Consider the following 16,987-nt stretch of genomic DNA (forward strand, 5'->3'; position numbering starts at 1 on the left):
TAGTTAGCTAACGTGGGACAGATTTTTTACAATACGAGTAATACGAGTAGGGAGTACCACAGAAGAACAACACCCTTATTTCCATAGACCATCTCTAGACGAGAGAACGCTAGAAAAACAAAGCAATTTTTTATAATGGAACATTTTTTGATATGCTATATACCATGATTCCTAGTACATACTACACCAGCGCACCTTTACTGCTCCATCTTCCATCTTCCATTACCACAGTCCGCAGTCCGCAGTCCACAGTCCACAGTCCGTAGTCCTCTGGCAAAAGTGTGGGTGGGTTTTTCTTCATCGTACTATTTGTGTTTGCAGCCTGGATACCTACCAGTAATACATAGGTTTATATATATACTCATGTGTATATGCTATGGTACTTATATATGTAGCTTCGTTTTCGTTTTTGTATCGTTTCGTTTTGTTTGTAAGTTGTCGCAGAGTGAGGAGGGGTGGGGTTGGGGGGTCTTCTGGGTCTGGAATCACTCATCATGCCAGGGGTTTCGCTGTGCCTGTTTCCACAATTGTTTTCTGATCAATGCATATATATAGTACACACCATATGTGTGTGTGTGTGTGAGTGTGGGGGGAGGAAGGGCGGGGTGTTATCGTTTTAATCGCGCCCAGCCTAAAACCTAAAAAACCTAAATATTATGATGTACGTTTGTGTACTTTTTCCTTCTTGTAATTTTATTGTAAACCTATTTTTTTTGTGTAATACTTATTATTTGTAATTGTATATGGATTTAGTGTAGTTGTCCACACCAAATGATTTACCGATTAAAAAAAATATAATGAACAATCCAAGCCATATCCCCAATACAGCGATGAAGGCTGCATGCGGAGTATTTTGTGGTGAAAGGAAACCTTGTTGGCGATCCTACGATTTCACATCTACTTTTGTGATGATCTCAACCCAAGCACGATGTGCAAAGACCTCGAACCATCCAAAGGATTAGAAGGTTCCTTCGGTGGAATGAACAGATCTGTGTAGTGCATATTTGGAATAATGCTTCATTTTGTAGGCATATTAACAGACATATCACTTGAGGAGTCGTGTTTCAAACGATTGTTCCACAATCTTACAACTTTTATCCAGTGAAAAGATTTGAGCTGAGGGACATACAGGGACATCCTACAAATCACAGCTTGTGCGTGTAATACAGAATACAGAACTACTCTGCAATTGGAACGTAGAGATTTCACAGTTTAATCAGAGAATCGTGCGTGTATAATACATATGTGCATCCCAGTATCGCTTCTATATCCTTCTATCGTGTATATGTACATATAAATATGTATAGCGTGTACTATTTGACGCACTGATACACACAGGAGCCCGCTATCCAGGTGGACAGTACGCGCAGCTGGTCATCCAGGAGTATGAAGTCGGCATCGGAGTCAAAGTCTAGGGTTCCCTTCTGGTGCTCGATATTGATGCAACGGGCAGGATGCAAGGTGGCCGCCTCAATGGCATACACAATAGAGCAATCTGTGGGATCAGGGACAACGATTACGATGTGAAGAGGATCAGAGCAGCACTACTCACTTGTGGCCTTTTGGAAGATGCGCACACACTCGTCCATGGGTGCGATGCTGCCGCAGAGGGTCTCGGTGCCGGCGATAAAGGCCTTGCCCCTTCTGACCTCCAGCGGCAGCTGACCGATGTGATGGATGCCATCTTGCAGGCCCAAGGCCGAAATGGCATCGGTGACCAGGACGAGACCGTCGGGATGAGTGCGATAGGCGATCCTTAGCGCAGCGGGATGTGTGTGCACACCATCCGAAATGATGCCGAAATAGACGGTCCGTCCCTGGGGCACGGCGTCGGAGGAGAGCAGTCCCACCAGGCCGGGGTCCCGATGGTGGAACGGCAGCATGGCGTTGAACAGATGCGTGATCATGGTGGCGCCCTGTTGGACGGCACGCTCGCCGTCGCTCAGTGTGGCTGCGGAATGGCCCAGGGACACGGTTATGCCTTTGGCCACCAGCTGTCCAATCACCTCCGGATCGCTGACCTTCTCCGGCGCCAAAGTAATGATCTTGAGGCGCTCCAGCGATCCATATGTCGTCTCCAGTGTCTCCAGACCCTGCAGATTAGATCATTAGAGAGGAATGGGACTTGAGACTTGAGAGATCCGCTTACCTTGTCAATTGTCTGAATGCAGTTCTCAGGATGGGCACCCTTCTTCTGGGGATTTATGAATGGCCCTTCGGCATGGATGCCCAGGATTCCAGCTCCTTCTGGCACTCTTTTGGGTATGCGCGGCAGTATCGAGTGGTAGCTGGCATTTGGTGAGGTCACTAGCGTCGGGCAGAAGGAGGTAACGCCACACCGGACCAGTCCCTTGGCCACCTTGGTGACGCCCTCCTCAATGGTGTCCTTGTCGTGCGAGAAATCCACACCATAGCCACCTGATCGGGAGTGCAATGCGAAGTGTGGATTCAATAAAGAGAAGGCATTAATGGGGTCATTCCCACGCACAAAGCGACCCCAAAACAAAGGCAAAGCTTATCACACAAGCTGGGTTAGCTCTATCGTGACGCCAGTGCGGTGCACCACTTGTGGGACCGCCAAAGGGGCGATAAGATTAACGAGCTGATTACGGGGACGGCCAGGCCATCATGTAATTGGGCGAATTGAGAAGACCCGCCCGACCTTGACGGACTGATTGAATTCGCAGCGAAAGTGAAATTTCCAAATGGGAGTGCGAGAATAGCGATGATGGTGGAAGCGGGGCTTACCATTAATCTGGAGGTCAATATAGCCGGGGGCGATGATGGCACCCTGGCAGTCGATGCGCCTGTGGGCTCTTGTCTGTTCGTCAAAGAATATGGGCTCAGGATTGATGATCTTCCCATCGCGCACCCACAAATCGTCGCGGACCAACTGGTGGCCGCGCACCAGGCGGCAGTTGGTGAGCTGCAGCAGTCGCAGCGTGGGGCTATCACAGTCGCAGAGTCGTGGTGCGGCCATGGCGGGAGGCAGTCGTTAACTAAACTAAGCTTATTTTAAACAGAAAACAAATTAAAGTCCATTAAAAAAAAAACGTAAAACGTAAACGAAAACGAAATTAACGATAACAAACAATCAGTGTTGCATAGTGGTAAGCCGCAAGTGCTGGTAGGTGCGGAGTATAGAAATACCCTAAATATCGACAAGATTGGCAGTGCTTTGAGTGCCTCATCAGCCACCTTTAGGCAGTGTGCAGCCTATCGATACTTGTCTATTGATGTGGGAGATTTAAATCATGTAAATGCATTTCGTTCCATTCCTTAACTCAATTTTTGATTGCACTCTTAACTCTTGGGTTGACTATTTATACACTCTCTGTGGCCCATGTCCAATTTGTTTTTATGGCACAAAATGCTTGGGGGAATTAGCCATTTCGCCACTTTGACACTCACATGCCAGTGCCTCTGCTGATGCTATCGCCGGACCATAGACGTACGCTGTGGACGCAGCATAAAATGGCAATATTTGCCAAACAACAGAGGCAAACAAGGGCACAGGGTGCTGAGCCACTGCCCGCCTGCCGAAAATGCAAATGCAAATGATAATGATGACACGGCAGCCCCAACAACAGCCCCAAACAGAAACAAACATAAAGCAGGCCCAGCCGAAGCCTTTGATACCCTCGCAGATCCATTGAGAAGTAAATATATGAAACGTTCAACAACAACAAAAAAAACACTATAGCGCATGTACATATATCCCGTGGAATTCCTTATAGCCGGACAGCCGTTGTAACAGCGAAATGGTAACGGGAAACGCCTTCTTTAAGTCGCTGTACCCTTTTGTGAAGGGCATCGCAACTAAACCGTTAGCTGCAGGTGGAAGCACGACAGCCTCCTGTCCGTCGCCCCAACAGCACATACTCGTAGGCCGCCTGCGACGGACGGCGGCCGATGCTGCTGCTAATCCACAATGGCCGACATTTTACACAAATTGCAGCGCTGTTTCCCTCTCTTGATATTCACCTGACCCTCCTCCTCTCTCCTACTTCCTCTCTATGCCCTGCTCTACTCAAATGACTTGCAAAAAGGGGTGGCAGAGGGGAAGAGTGCACTCGAGGTGGGATGCATAGGTTCGTTCTTTTTTCTCTATTGGCAACTGATTAGCATTTAAATTAAAATGTCGCAAAGTGGCCTTAACAAAATGTTCCACTCTTTGTGTGCATCTCGGCCCGCCCCGTGTGCTCTCTCTGTCTCTCTCTCTCCCTCTCTGCCTCATCGCTTTGCCTTGCGACACCCCACGATATATGCCATTGCAGTTTATTGTGTCTCTCTTGGTGTCACCTGTTTATGCCGAGATTGGCTTGCCTCGTTCCTTTGTGTCGTGCACATTAGGCGTGACGAGAGAGAGCGAGCGAGCCGGAGACAGTGTGAGAGCAGGAGCTATACACCATAATAGGCAAATATAGTTAAAGCGATCTTTGGCATTGCTTTGCCTTGAAAAGACGCTCTTTGGAAAGCTTTCGGAAGGGAACGCCAGCCGTAAGATCATGAGATGGAGCAACTGGCGGACAAAAACGCTCTTTTATATACATACATACATATGTACATATGTAAATTACTTGTTCAGCTGAAAAAGCTTTAAAAGAGCAGCAGCGCTGTTAGCACCCCAATTTAACAGCCTGTTATCGCTCTCTGACAGTGTTCTCGCGCTCGCTCTCAAGATCCACACGCGACTTAAGCTTTCAAGCTCGAACTTGCATTAACATACATTTTAATTACGTTTCAACCCCCGTTGCAACCAGCCGCGAATGTAAACTTGTTAAACCGAAATAAATGCATATGTACATATGTATGTATGTATATGCATACAGCGAGACGCGCTCGACTTTATTCTTCGCTTGCACTTCGAATACTTGTTTGCACGTGGACCTTCTTCGGTCAGAGCTTTGGATCCACTACCTCTGCGATCCGCCCACCCACCAACAACTTGTGAACGTCTTCTTTCATGTTCTTAAGGTACCGTTATACATAAATACGTTCAATACTACCTTTCCCTATATTAATATTCATATTCATTTATTTGAATATTTTTGAACAGACGGGACCATTCAACAATGATGATGATTTTTGACATAAAATTAAAAAATACGAGTATGTACAAGTATGTATGGTTCTGATTATTGTGCGCGATTCCGTTTATAATCATTTTCTTTACCATCAATATTGTGGTTGGCATCCATCATTTAGTTGGCACTTCAAAGAGCGCATTTCATAAGACTTAATTATGGGAATTAATTGTCTTTGAATGAATAATGTTAATTGATTTGTTCGCGTCCATTTACACACATATCCGAGTGCTTTTATATATGGTACATACATACATACAAACATATGTATAAGTATATACATTTGTATGTGGGTATACAAAATTGAAGTAATCAATGCTCCTTATGGAGTCCTTCAGACGTGCGTGTCTCTGACTGCAATTTCCCAATTAATTAATCGAATGCCAATTCATTGCTGTTTATAAAAACAAAAATTCCACAAACGAAATAAAACAAGTGATAATGCCATTTGTCCGGGCCTATAAACCTTTTCAATACCCTCTAAATCGACAAAATATCTAGCTATTCGAATTGTGGGTCCTTCCACATAATACCAATTCGTTGGGAATAAAAGGTATCTATATAAAACCAGAATACCCTAGTAGTATAAGTGCCGAAAGACCCACCTTTTATACCAGTCGCTGCGGTAAAGGATGTGCAGGGATAGCATTGATCCTTTCTGGGCAAATACTCGTACAATATACCTTGGTCCTTTGCTGTGGCTGGGCATAGAGAATAAATGTACAAATGTATAAACGCTTTCGGTTATTGCAACCGCGATAATTTAACAACATGGCACGTATTTCATTTCGACGTGCTAGTGGCTCTCGTTCTGTAATGAGCGATGGTTCGAGAGATTAAGATGGATGGTAATTGTGATCCACCTTTAACCGGACAAATTGTATCTCTCTCTGTATCTTTCTATTTCTTTGAAATATTATACACGGCTAAAATATCTTTACTTTGCTGGACACTGGCACACTTTTTGATTTATGCGGGTAGTTTCTATTGCTGTTCTTAAAAAGGAATACATACATATGTACATTCTTACGTATTCCCAATAATAAAATATGGTCATATCTTGTATTTCTAGTGAAGACGTTGCTCAGATATGATCTAGAAGATCTAGAAGTGTTTTGATTGCCCCATGTATTCCATTTGAAAGATCTGCAAATCCGCGTACAGGATTATGCACTGCGCTTGAAGTGTAATGATTAATTTAATGAGTAATTTGAGTAATTATTCAAGGTGGCTATTTATCGTATATTTACGAGTATGTATTAAATGTACGTTTACGTAACCGCACAATTATAAGTAAATTTAATTAATTAAAATGTTGCTATGTGTCACAGAAATGTTTAATGTCATTTTCCTGCTGCTGACACAGACGGACGGACTAAATCGACTCGGTTCTGCATTTATTTAGAATTGAATTACTTTACCGTGCAATATGCCACGGTGTTGTGTTTCGGCACAAGCTCCTTCTCGGGTCTGTGGACCGATTTTAGAGCCCTCCCTCTGCCATTCCGTAACCCCTTAAATGTCCTTCGAAATTGTGTCATTTAATATTCAATAATTTCCCCAAAAAGCTGATAAATCAGATCCAAACACTTTGTAGCTTCGGCTTACCGTCTGGGAAATATTAGGCTTTCAAATGCAAAGCTTATCCATTTTTGCGGTATTTATTTTCAAAATTTTGACAGGAAAACATTTCTTTTTGTATGTTTTAAAAACTTTCATTGATTAGGCGTCGTTAAAGGTATTTACCAGAACAAAAATATATTTATTTAATGTTTTGGCAACGTTAAAATTTAAAACAATTTCTTTAATGGTTCGAGTAAGTAAATATATCCGTTTAGTGGCTTTAGATCCCACAAATATAAGCTACTAATCATGAAAACTGTTCAAGGAATTAAGAGTTTTGTGCGAATTGTATTTAAACAAATATCTGGCTTTGAAGGTAATTTTTTATTGAATTTGTATTTATTATTGGCTTATTGTTTTTGTTTTCTCACGCAATGTTTCCACTGACGGCAGTTTTTGATGGTCGGTCAGGACATGCCCTTTGCTGCCCGTCCCCTGTCCGGGGTCCAGTGTCCTTGCCCACAGGATTCCCCACGCCCCGCCCCGTATACAGACCCTATGCATATATATGCGCTACTTATGACTGTGTCTGTGGGAGTAGGAGGGTGAGTACGAGCATGTGTATGTCATCTATGCTCACGTATCAATAAGTGCTTGAGACGTGAACTGAATTTTTTATTACAGTTTGTATATGCACAATAGTGGATGTCCCTGCCCAGGAGTGGCAGGACCGGCACTAAGACGGAGGCTAGGAATTCAGAAACAGGAACAGGACCGGCACCGGGACGAAGACGGAGACGGGAATGGAGACCAGAACCAAGACGACAACGATGAGGACGAAGCTGTGTGTGAAGATGCGAAATTGCCTGTGAAATATTTTCTAGGTACACACATAGACACATCAAAACGATTTGGATATACATACACATGTAGGGGAATGTCGGACGATGGGGAACGGGGAGGGGTGGTCCTTTTTTGCTGCCACTCTCGTTGCGGCAGAACGTTTAGCTGCAGGCGTGGCCGGCAAGGACAATTGGCCAAGATGGAATCAAATCAGTTGCAAACTTAACCAGCCATGGATAAGGATATGACCCACAAGTATAGCGATTGCCCTCCCAAACTCACGGACAATTGCCTCTAATCCGGGAGCCAGCGAAGGCCCGGAAAGGGATTAGCTTTGAACTCCGTTCGTGGTGGGGGTAAGTGTCTTCCCTTCCGGGAACCATAATGCGACACTTAAGTGCGGTGAAGTTTTCATTCAACTGGGCCCGATATGGCCGAAATCGCTTTTGAGGTAATTTATCTTGATGGCTACTTGAGCCCGGCCCTACCCCGGCCCTACCCCGGGCCTGTCCTCTTCGTTAATTACGGACAGAGTCGAGGCCAGGGCTTTGGCCTGGCCCCAAAGGGAAATAACTGATTTATAAATCAATAAAAACATGTGCATAAATATTTGCCAAGACAATCTAAATAAATTATACTGCCAGTGCAATGCTCTGTCTGTGTTTTTGGTACACTGTGAGAAAAAATTTATGCGTGGATTCTCCAACCAATCTTAAGATCTTTCATTTCAATATTATAAATTCATTGAGATCTTCATCACATTATAATATCCAACGTAAAGATCTTAGATCTGCCCGAATGCAGATGGATAGATATTTTTCTCAGTTTTGAGTGCACAAAAATCTCATGCAAAATGCATGCGAAAGTCAAACGAAGCCAGTCACTGGATGCATAGACGGACAGACCAAAGAACGGACAGGACAGCAAGATGAATCCTGCAGCTTACTTATTAACTGGCCTCAGGACTCCAACTCCACCTCCAGGACCACCTCCAGGACCACCTCCAGGACCACCACCATTTTTATTCCCATCTCCACATCTGAGTCTGTCTTGTTAGATTTACTTTACTTTGGTTCATAATTTGATGTATTGTGCTTTATGGAACGCAATTTAAATATGTGCGCAATTACGTAAAATGTTTGCCAGCCTCCTCTTCTCTTCTCTACTCGTCTCGTCTCCTCTTGGCCAGAACACCCATTGCAGGCCCGCACCAGCAGCAGCAGGGCAGCCACATACCGACCGGAATCCAACATACGTTGCTCTGGATGGTTGACCAAAACGATTCCCAACCATTTGGACGTTGCTGATGACTGGGGCAGGTGCCAACTAATCAAAAATGCTAGCAATTATAATTGATTAAAACGGCACGGCACGGCACGGCACAGCATGGATGATGACGACGACGATGGTGATGGTGATGGGGATGATAGCGCTCTGTCCGGACTACGGAATACGGGCCTTGGGCATTACGGGGCGAAGGCGAGGGCGAGGGCGATGACGAGGGACAGCCATGGACAGTAATGGCAGAAAAGGCAGAACTGAATGTGTACGGCCGTAGGGTATGATATTGAATCAACGCCTTTGCTGGCAAAACGGTTTCGGTTACAGATAATGCCACCTTATTGGATTTGGTTTGGGCATCGGTTTCGGTGCTATGCCCTCCCGATCAACAAATGCCATACGAGTACCTATGTATGATTTAAACGTTTAACAGAGCCATTTGAACCTACATAAATGCCATACAAATTGCAGCATACATAGGAAAGCCCTACAAAGCCCTACCCAAAATTGCAATGAAAAGTTGAGCAGAGAGGATCAAGGGCTCAAAAATTATATAAATAAAGAATCTGTCTTACTTATCGGAAGGCTATATCTAACAATTTGTTTCCTAGAAGCTCAATTTTTTCGCTATTTTTATAGCCATGTTTTCCTTTATTATCTCCTATAAGAAGGACCTCAACGCCTCCCTAACATATTGAACTATCTAAAAAAATCCCAGTAAATTGGCCCAATCTTGTCTAAAGGAATAGTTTGTGACTTTTATTACCCTGGAATTTGGTAAGGTAATGCCAGTAATGTACGTCAGCTGCTTCCGGAGATTTACATAGAAAAAACCGGAGACGATTTTATATTTAATAACTCAGAAAATTATCTTTTCTTAGAACGAACGTATACTTAATCGCGAAAGCCAGAAGTGACTTTTGTTAGTCAGGTCATATACTGGCTTATTTCTTTTAAATGCATAAATAAGTTAGAGTTAAAAAAGAACATTTGTGATTGATTCTATGAGAGCTAAGGCTCTTGGTCATGACGTGGTCATGTCTAGTCGTTGTCTCATCATGCCCGTATTCCAATCAAAGTCTCGTTCGCTTTTATCAGCTCTCATTTTAAGCTGTCCTTTGTATGGATTTCTCTTGTCTCATCCTCGCTTTGTCCTCCCGCTTGTTTCAGGATCCGTGCTCTGCTCATCCGATCGGTGGTCACAAAAAGCGCATTGCTATGGCCGTGTCCGCAAAAATGTCGTGGAATCAATTTTGCAGCAAATTTTCAATATGCACCACCGCGGGTGGTAGGCCAGTCCAGGCCGGGCGTGGACCCACCCTCGTCCTCGTCCTCGTCCCTCCCTCCCAGCTAGTATGTCGGGCCGGGGACGAGGCCCTGGTATGTGGTCGTGGCTGGATTCTAACGGACCAAACTGGGACCACACACGAAAACCCGAAAATGTAATTGAAAAATGATTTTGTTACACATGTCCGCCCGTTGCATAGGCATGGCGAGCCGAAGCCCAAGCCACGGCGGAGCCAGAGCCATGGGCAGGGACTAGGCTCGGGCTCGGAGCTGTTGATGAGGACCCGTATCCGGATCCGGATTGCATTTGCTGTCGAAACGTGGCGTTGCTTTTTGGTAATTTCGTTTGCAACAATTTTTAATTAATTCGTCGAGAATTGTGTCCTGCTGAAAGATCTCCAAGACCATGGGGCCAAAAGCCTTCCTTGAGCTATCCTAATTAGCATATAAATGACATTGTCCTCTCAGTCCGAGATAAAAGTCTGGTGGCATGTGGGAGAAGGGGCGGGGCGAGGAGGGGAGGGAAGGTGATGCGTCTCCTTTCAAACAAGTTCTACTCGCGCTGGCCTATTGATTTAGCATTAATTGTTAATTGTTAATAACCGAAGAGCGGCCGCAGCGAGGACCGCACAGTTTAACGCACCTGACAAACCGCAACAAGCCCGACACCATCCGCCCAGGGAGAGTGAGGGTGAGACGAAGGGGAGGCCATTCGCCCACCTGGAGCCCTAACTCCACTCGATTATTGGCCATAAGGTTTTGGGGTTTGTTGGGTTCGTTTCGCCGCTGCCTAAACACGAAACTCAATTAACTTGTTAATTTATTTGCCATTTTCTTTGTTCGTGGCGCCGCCAGTGACAACAACCAACAACTCGACCGGGAACGATGGTAACCCAGCCTGGTTGGTATGGTATGGTTGCTATCGGGTTCTTTTTTCTTTTTTTTTTTTGGCTGTCTTTGATTATGGCCATGGGTTCTTGAGGGTGCCTCAGATGTCGATGTTGTCTTTTTTAATTCTTCTTGGGTTGAATTTTCCTTTGCCTCAATATTCTTCTTCAATATTGCCTTCTTTCCAAAAGTACCCTTTTTCTGGCATCCTTTCTGATCGGAAGTTCATTTGTGCTCGACTTTGTTTCTGATCAGCCAAGCCATTCTGTGGCCTTCTTCTTTCTTTTGATATACATATATTTCTCTGCTTTCAGAGTGCCTTTCTCCTTCTTCATCGCTTAGAGGTTAATTGGGTTGTATCTTTTAATGGTTGTAGGGATGAAATCCTGGGATTTTCTTTCGATACTCGAAGAGGAATGTGGCTTTTCCGACCCCATAAAGTATATAAATCCTTGATTAGCCTCAATAGAAAAGTCGCTAAAGCCCTTTCTATCTGTCTACAAGTGTTAGAGCAATAAAATTGTGTGTGTAAAATCCTGTGAGTCCTCCTACTGACTGAGTATCGGGTATAAATGTAGAGCCGCGGACCTTGCCGTTGCTCATCGCATTCTCCAACGTTTTTTTGCTGTTTTTGTCTGAACTTTCATTAATTTTTCATGTTGGTTCTACGTAACATATTTTTTTCCTAATTTAGAGAACCAAACGGGGCTTTTCGTTACTAAAATAAATAAAAGACATTCTTGTTCAACCTGTAACCTCTTTCCTCTCCAACAGCCTCTCCACTTGGCTATTCCCAATCATTTCCTTATGGGACTGCATTTGGTTCCCATGTTCCCCGGATAATGGGGAGCGGAGACGTACAATGCACATTTTGTACTTTTGAGCGAGTGCCGTTCGGTCTGAGGTGGGGAATGTGTATTGGGGGTGGGGGTGGGGGTGGTTGTAGGTTAGAAATCGTTTCACCGTTGCTCACTTTCAACTTTCTTCTTGGAAGCGAGTGCTGTGCGGTGCGGTGCGGTGCGAGGGGGGTGGTGCGGGAAAAGTTTTCCCTTTGTATAATTAAAGCTGGGGGCAGGCGGAAAGCGGTAAAGGCAGTGATGAAGACAAACGAAATTGTTTACATGTGTCTTTGTTACAGTTATCCATTGGTGGGTCTTCCGAGGGCGCTTCGGCGCGGGCTTAGGGGGTGGTGCCGTGGGGTGTGGGGCGCCAGTGTTGGTTTAGTGTTAGTGGGCCTACAACCGGCTACAGCTGCTCGGTTACAGCTGGAGGCATGTTTTCTCTTTCTCACTCAGTCAGCAGTCAGCAGCCAGCAGTCTGGCTGTCTCTCTGGCTGCCTCTCTGGCTGCCTCTTTCCCGTTTATTTGCCTCCACTCTGTACCTTGTTGTTCCACAGCACCCATCCCACCCCTTAAGCCACTCATTGCATTACACTTGCATATGCAAGACTTCAACATCGCCATCGTTATCGTCATCGTCATCGTCATCGTTGAGAATGGCCTCCTGTCTTGTTCACGCCCATTTTATTTAGCATTTTGTTGTTTTTTCGGTTTCCTGCGGTTTTTAATTAAAATTAACTTTGTTTATTTTACGCTTTTCCTCACGCCAAATGCCCCCCTCCCCCCACCCAATGCTCTCTCGCTTTCTCTCGCCTGCACTCTCTTTGGCTGCCACAGACACAGTAATGTTTACTCTGCCCGCTCTCCTGCTCTCCCGCAGGAGAGAGAGCTCTCACCGTCTTTCTTTTTATACCCCTTGAAGAAGGTATTATGATTTCCGGCAGATGTTTGAAACAAAGCAATGAAGCTTTTCCAAGCCTTAAATATATTTAAATACATATATTCCCGATCTAAGCTCGGATCAGTATACTTACGAGTATTATCAGTATATAAAATATATATTAAGGCAGCTCTCTTAGGAACGATTGGTTACCAAGCAAGTTGTTTTCAGTAAATATTGATTTTTTATAATAATATTTTTTTGTCTCATATAGCTATTATATATTCTTATATAATTCGTTCACTTTCAATTAAATATTTGGTTCTTAAATAAACATTTATGAAATTAAATTTATATAACTTTGATTTTAATATACAAAAATCCCTTGGATTTAAATATACAATAAATGTACTAAGAAGTATTTAATATAAATGTAAAATACTTTAAATTAAATATAATATATTCAATTTTAAGGCAATATATTCAATTTAAATATGGAAATAATTAATTTAAATATGAATTATATTTAGATCAAAGGGTAAGTGAAATCGTTTCCATTTTAATATCTTCCTTCTAGCATAGAGCCTTTTCGAGCCTCAGGGTCTATTCTGTTGGCTTATGGCAATTTTTGATGAAAATTTGTTAACGAACGACGGATCTGCAAGGGTGTCAAATGGTCACCTTCGGCCGTTTCTTTTTTGATCCCTCTTTGTTGCTGATGCAGTTGTGGAGGCTGTTTGCGGGGGCTGTTGTTGTTGTATGAGTAGCTGCATGTAATTGCCGCCATTTGTGTTGTCATCGCCGCCATCCTAGCCACATGCACCCCCACTATACCTACCTGTTGGCAGACGGACGGACGGACAGACAGACAGGTCGGAAGACGAAGAAGTGTTTTGCAATCATCGCCATCATCTTACGCTTTCTCAGGGCTTGTGTAACTTTTGCCAGTTTGTTCAAGTTTTTGCGTTATTCCTGCTGGTACCATACCAGCCCATTAACCCACCGCCCCCCGCCACACTCATTATGATTAGTGCATTTTATTAGCATTTTAATGCAATTCGTTTATTTGAAAAATATATATGAATGGATTAACTTAAGGCGAAGGGGATTCTCACAGCAAAAATGATCCCTACTGAGAGTCTCTATGATAAGTACATACTTCTGGGCACTCAATCCAACAAGGAATCTGGGGACGATTACTTAGGTTTCGCTATCATTCTGAATCAGGTTTCTTATAAACGTATTTGTATAAACATTTCCTTATTTTATGGGAATTTATTCAAACAATATCTATTACAAAGATCAAATGTTTTTTTACTTAACGAAGAAATGTTTTTGGAAGCGATCAAATGTCCCTAGATTAGTGTCCCAATTGCCAATATATAACGTGAAATTATATACTTGTGCAATGCAGCTTTTAAATACTCTACAGAGTGGTGTCGCGTTTCGGTGCGAATGGGTTGGGTGGTGTGGGTAAATTTGGGTCCCATTCACAGACGAAGGCCAACTTCTTATCACACTTTTCCACACCCATGACCAGTTCTGTGCCCGTAAACTCCATATAGACGCAGTAGCCATCGCCGAAGCGGGTCTTTGGTGGCTCCTTCTTCACAAAGTTGGTATAGTTCATGGGCAGGGCGTCATTGTGCCAGTAGAAGTCGTAGAGTGTTTTGTGATCAATATCGTCCGGATTGGACAGGCGTCCGCGATGACCGCCGCACCAGAAGACAGCATGGGTGGCGGCGTGTGCCTTGTACTTCAAGTAGTAGGCAATTTGTTTCATTTCCTCGACCGTTCGAACAGTTACCAGCCGGGACTTGTCATCAATAGCCTCGCAGCCTAGGTTCGCATGAAGCCAACCCATCTAAAGTCGATGAGACTCGAATAATTCGGGCCCTTGTGGCGGATTCAAATGCAAATACTCACTACGACGGGCACACTGAGAACCCGAGTCTTGAAGGTGACCTTGTAGTACTCGTAAGTGGGCTACAAAAAGGGAATCATTAGAGAGAACCCCGGCACACGGATGGCTTACGTACGACCTTGTTGGAGGAGAAGAAATAGCACCGTCCACCGATGTTCACAAAGGGCTTCGAGCAGTAAGCTGGGAAGGCATAAGACCATAAATACAATCAATATTTAATTGGGAAGAGAGATGAACGGTGAAACTCACGGTGCCAGTAGTCCTGAAAGTGGATGGTGGCACCCAGGAGCAGGATGAATGATATGCACACAAACGATTTCCCCATAGACGGCATTTCGATCAGGTATTAACTGAAAACTGTGCCTCAGCCAGAGCGTACATGGGCCTTTTATAGACTCCGCCACATCTGGCAGAGCCCTAACGTTTGGCGTGGCACCACCGATATGTATCATGTTTACATTCGAGCCCAGGAAAGGTCTGACTAGCCTTTCGTTTAACGTATGATTGTACACCTTTTACTTCTGCACAGTGCATTTCTGCGAACCGAACCTTTCCATAGCAGTTGTTGAAAAATGATCAAGCCATTGAAGAAATAAAACACTCCCTGCGTGTGTGGTATCGAATCAATAAGCAGACATCTTGCATCATTCCACTGAATGAAAGACAGAAAATGTACGTAAAATACAGACTCTAAACAATATTGATAATTAAACTCAAAAGAAGAGATTAAATGCAGTTACATGAACGTTTGAAAGATCTCAGACTTGACTCTCATCGCAGAAGCGGTCAATGCTGACGATTTCATTGTTGGAGCCCATCAGATTCAGGGTGGGGGCCATCAGAGTCAGGGTGGGAACAGATGGATTCCTATCGGCATGAGTGGGGCTCAGCGCCCCAATCGAACGATGCTCCTGTGGATTGTTGTTAGTCGTGTAGTGAGCAGATGACAATTGCCTTTTGGATGAGGATGCGTGCAGGCCGGCACGCTCCTCCATCAGCTCCGTGTAGAGCTGTTCGACCAGTTCACGGAAGAGCGTGGGATTCACGTTGATGCTGACGCCCATGAGGACGAACCAGTCCCCGTATCCGGCGGTGGACAGCACCTCGCGAACATGCGACTTGGGCATGCCGCGCAGATGGGTGCGCAGCAGCTGGAGCCGCAAGTGGGAGCAGAAGACGAGAGCGAGGCGGTACAGGATGTTCAGGGCGGACAGCATGGCGATGAACAGGAACCACACATACAGCACGGCGAAGATCTTCTCGTTCAGGATGTTCAGCGGCAGGACGCAGAGGATGTCGAGCACGTTCGGACTGCCGCTGGGCCCGTACACAAACATCTCGCACTTGGCCACCTTGGGAAAAACCCGCGAGCTCATCATGTTCCACAGCTGCCAATCGTACACGGGTATGGCGGCCAGGGCGTGTATGTACTTGTGCCAGAACCCATTGAACACCACATCCATAAGCCAAAAGTTCAGTATCTGCTGGAATGCTTTATAGATTAGAGAGGAGCCTAAGCCTGGAGCGACGGGCTTACAAGGCGTATACTTACGCTGATCAGTAGGTTGAGCATCTCGCAGAAGGTATACTTGATGGCATAGCAGCAGTGGATGCTGGAAAATTTCGCCCGAAAGTACTTGGTGAGCATCTGGAGCCGGGTGCGGTAGGTGTCCTCCAGGATGATGGCGCCAGCCACTTCGCAGCACAGCTGCGCCATGCGATGCCCCTCCCACACCTTCCACAGATACGAGGGCAAGTAGAAGAGCAGCGACTGGAACAGCAGAATCATGAACACCCACTGATAATATCGCAGATAGAGGCGCTTCGTAACGCCCCGCTTCTCGGGACCCACGCCCTCGGCTATCGAAATGATGCGGACGAACTGCTGATCCCTGGCCATCAGTCTGCGCAGATCGCTCCGATTGAAGTCCGCGGGGGGCAGTCCGCGCAAGAAGAGCCCGGCGCTGCTGTTGCTCTCGGTGGGCAGGATATAGGTGCCCATTGTCCAGCAGTAGGACTGTATGTACTCCGTGTGGCTGCTGGTGCTGATGCACAGGATGGGCTCTCCGAAGTACTGCTTGGCCGACAGCAGGATCGTGCAGGTCAGCAGGATCACGATGGTGCACTTGGAGTGCAGTGTGAATATCGGGTCGTATATGCGCACCGTCTTCTGGCGCAGGTACTTTGAAAGAGGCTTCACTGCCGCATACATAGCCAAAATCTTAAGGAACTTTTATTTGATGTATTTTTGTTGTTGTTGTGTTTTGTTGCGGTCCAGGACTCCGCTTACCGCTTGCCGCAGGAAGAACTTTCCAGAAATAGGTTTTTTTTTGTTTTCAACAAAATCTGACAAGTCTGTCTCATTTCTTATCGATTGTAGAGCCGATTAACTTTG

At 45.0% G+C, this 16,987-nt stretch overlaps 3 protein-coding genes and 1 long non-coding RNA gene across 7 annotated transcripts; 1 reads left to right on the forward strand and 3 right to left on the reverse strand.

The window, feature by feature from the left end:
• Positions 1 to 1,179: 1,179 nt before the first annotated feature.
• Positions 1,180 to 3,111, reverse strand: LOC4814624 (N-acetylglucosamine-6-phosphate deacetylase). Its single transcript, XM_001354900.4, has 4 exons — positions 2,749 to 3,111; positions 2,150 to 2,418; positions 1,553 to 2,093; positions 1,180 to 1,495 (listed from the first exon to the last, which is right to left on the reverse strand). Exons 1-4 carry the CDS (start codon positions 2,978 to 2,980, stop codon positions 1,314 to 1,316), a joined length of 1,224 nt encoding a protein of 407 aa, XP_001354936.2. The 5' UTR covers positions 2,981 to 3,111; the 3' UTR covers positions 1,180 to 1,313.
• A 1,506-nt stretch (positions 3,112 to 4,617) lies between these two features.
• LOC117185012 (uncharacterized) lies at positions 4,618 to 7,560 on the forward strand. The gene is made up of 3 exons (XR_004470505.1): positions 4,618 to 4,977; positions 5,060 to 7,255; positions 7,335 to 7,560. It is a non-coding gene; the product is annotated as an uncharacterized lncRNA (long non-coding RNA).
• Positions 7,561 to 13,915: 6,355 nt separating this feature from the next.
• On the reverse strand, positions 13,916 to 14,990 carry LOC6901572 (uncharacterized). The gene is made up of 4 exons (XM_002134209.3): positions 14,842 to 14,990; positions 14,708 to 14,772; positions 14,595 to 14,654; positions 13,916 to 14,532 (listed from the first exon to the last, which is right to left on the reverse strand). Exons 1-4 carry the CDS (start codon positions 14,924 to 14,926, stop codon positions 14,095 to 14,097), a joined length of 648 nt encoding a protein of 215 aa, XP_002134245.1. The 5' UTR covers positions 14,927 to 14,990; the 3' UTR covers positions 13,916 to 14,094.
• A 273-nt stretch (positions 14,991 to 15,263) lies between these two features.
• Inx6 (Innexin 6) lies at positions 15,264 to 16,987 on the reverse strand. 4 transcript variants are annotated; one of them, XM_033383933.1, is made up of 3 exons: positions 16,883 to 16,987; positions 16,145 to 16,813; positions 15,264 to 16,076 (listed from the first exon to the last, which is right to left on the reverse strand). In XM_033383933.1, the coding sequence occupies exons 2-3, from the start codon at positions 16,802 to 16,804 to the stop codon at positions 15,351 to 15,353; spliced, it is 1,386 nt and encodes a 461-aa protein (XP_033239824.1). In that variant the 5' UTR covers positions 16,805 to 16,813; positions 16,883 to 16,987; the 3' UTR covers positions 15,264 to 15,350. The 4 variants fall into 4 exon arrangements, with proteins under 4 accessions (XP_033239824.1, XP_033239825.1, XP_033239823.1 ...); XM_033383934.1 differs by having other exon boundaries at positions 16,145 to 16,822; positions 16,883 to 16,983; XM_033383932.1 differs by having other exon boundaries at positions 16,145 to 16,972.

This window comes from Drosophila pseudoobscura, chromosome X, assembly GCF_009870125.1.
Source record: "Drosophila pseudoobscura strain MV-25-SWS-2005 chromosome X, UCI_Dpse_MV25, whole genome shotgun sequence".
Taxonomy (NCBI): domain Eukaryota; kingdom Metazoa; phylum Arthropoda; class Insecta; order Diptera; family Drosophilidae; genus Drosophila; species Drosophila pseudoobscura.

Excerpts from the sequence above, each read along its gene's own strand:
- LOC4814624 (XM_001354900.4), bottom strand. The coding sequence starts at position 2,980 with ATGGCCGCACCACGACTCTGCGACTGTGATAGCCCCACGCTGCGACTG. Across the intron at positions 2,094-2,149 it reads GCATTCAGACAATTGACAAG|GGTCTGGAGACACTGGAGAC; the intron begins GTAAGCGGATCT and ends TCTAATCTGCAG. Across the intron at positions 1,496-1,552 it reads CATCTTCCAAAAGGCCACAA|ATTGCTCTATTGTGTATGCC; the intron begins GTGAGTAGTGCT and ends CTGATCCCACAG.
- LOC6901572 (XM_002134209.3), bottom strand. The coding sequence starts at position 14,926 with ATGCCGTCTATGGGGAAATCGTTTGTGTGCATATCATTCATCCTGCTC. Across the intron at positions 14,773-14,841 it reads CTTTCAGGACTACTGGCACC|CTTACTGCTCGAAGCCCTTT; the intron begins GTGAGTTTCACC and ends ATGCCTTCCCAG. Across the intron at positions 14,655-14,707 it reads TCTTCTCCTCCAACAAGGTC|CCCACTTACGAGTACTACAA; the intron begins GTACGTAAGCCA and ends CCCTTTTTGTAG.
- Inx6 (XM_033383933.1), bottom strand. The coding sequence starts at position 16,804 with ATGTATGCGGCAGTGAAGCCTCTTTCAAAGTACCTGCGCCAGAAGACG. Across the intron at positions 16,077-16,144 it reads TGCTCAACCTACTGATCAGC|CAGATACTGAACTTTTGGCT; the intron begins GTAAGTATACGC and ends AAAGCATTCCAG.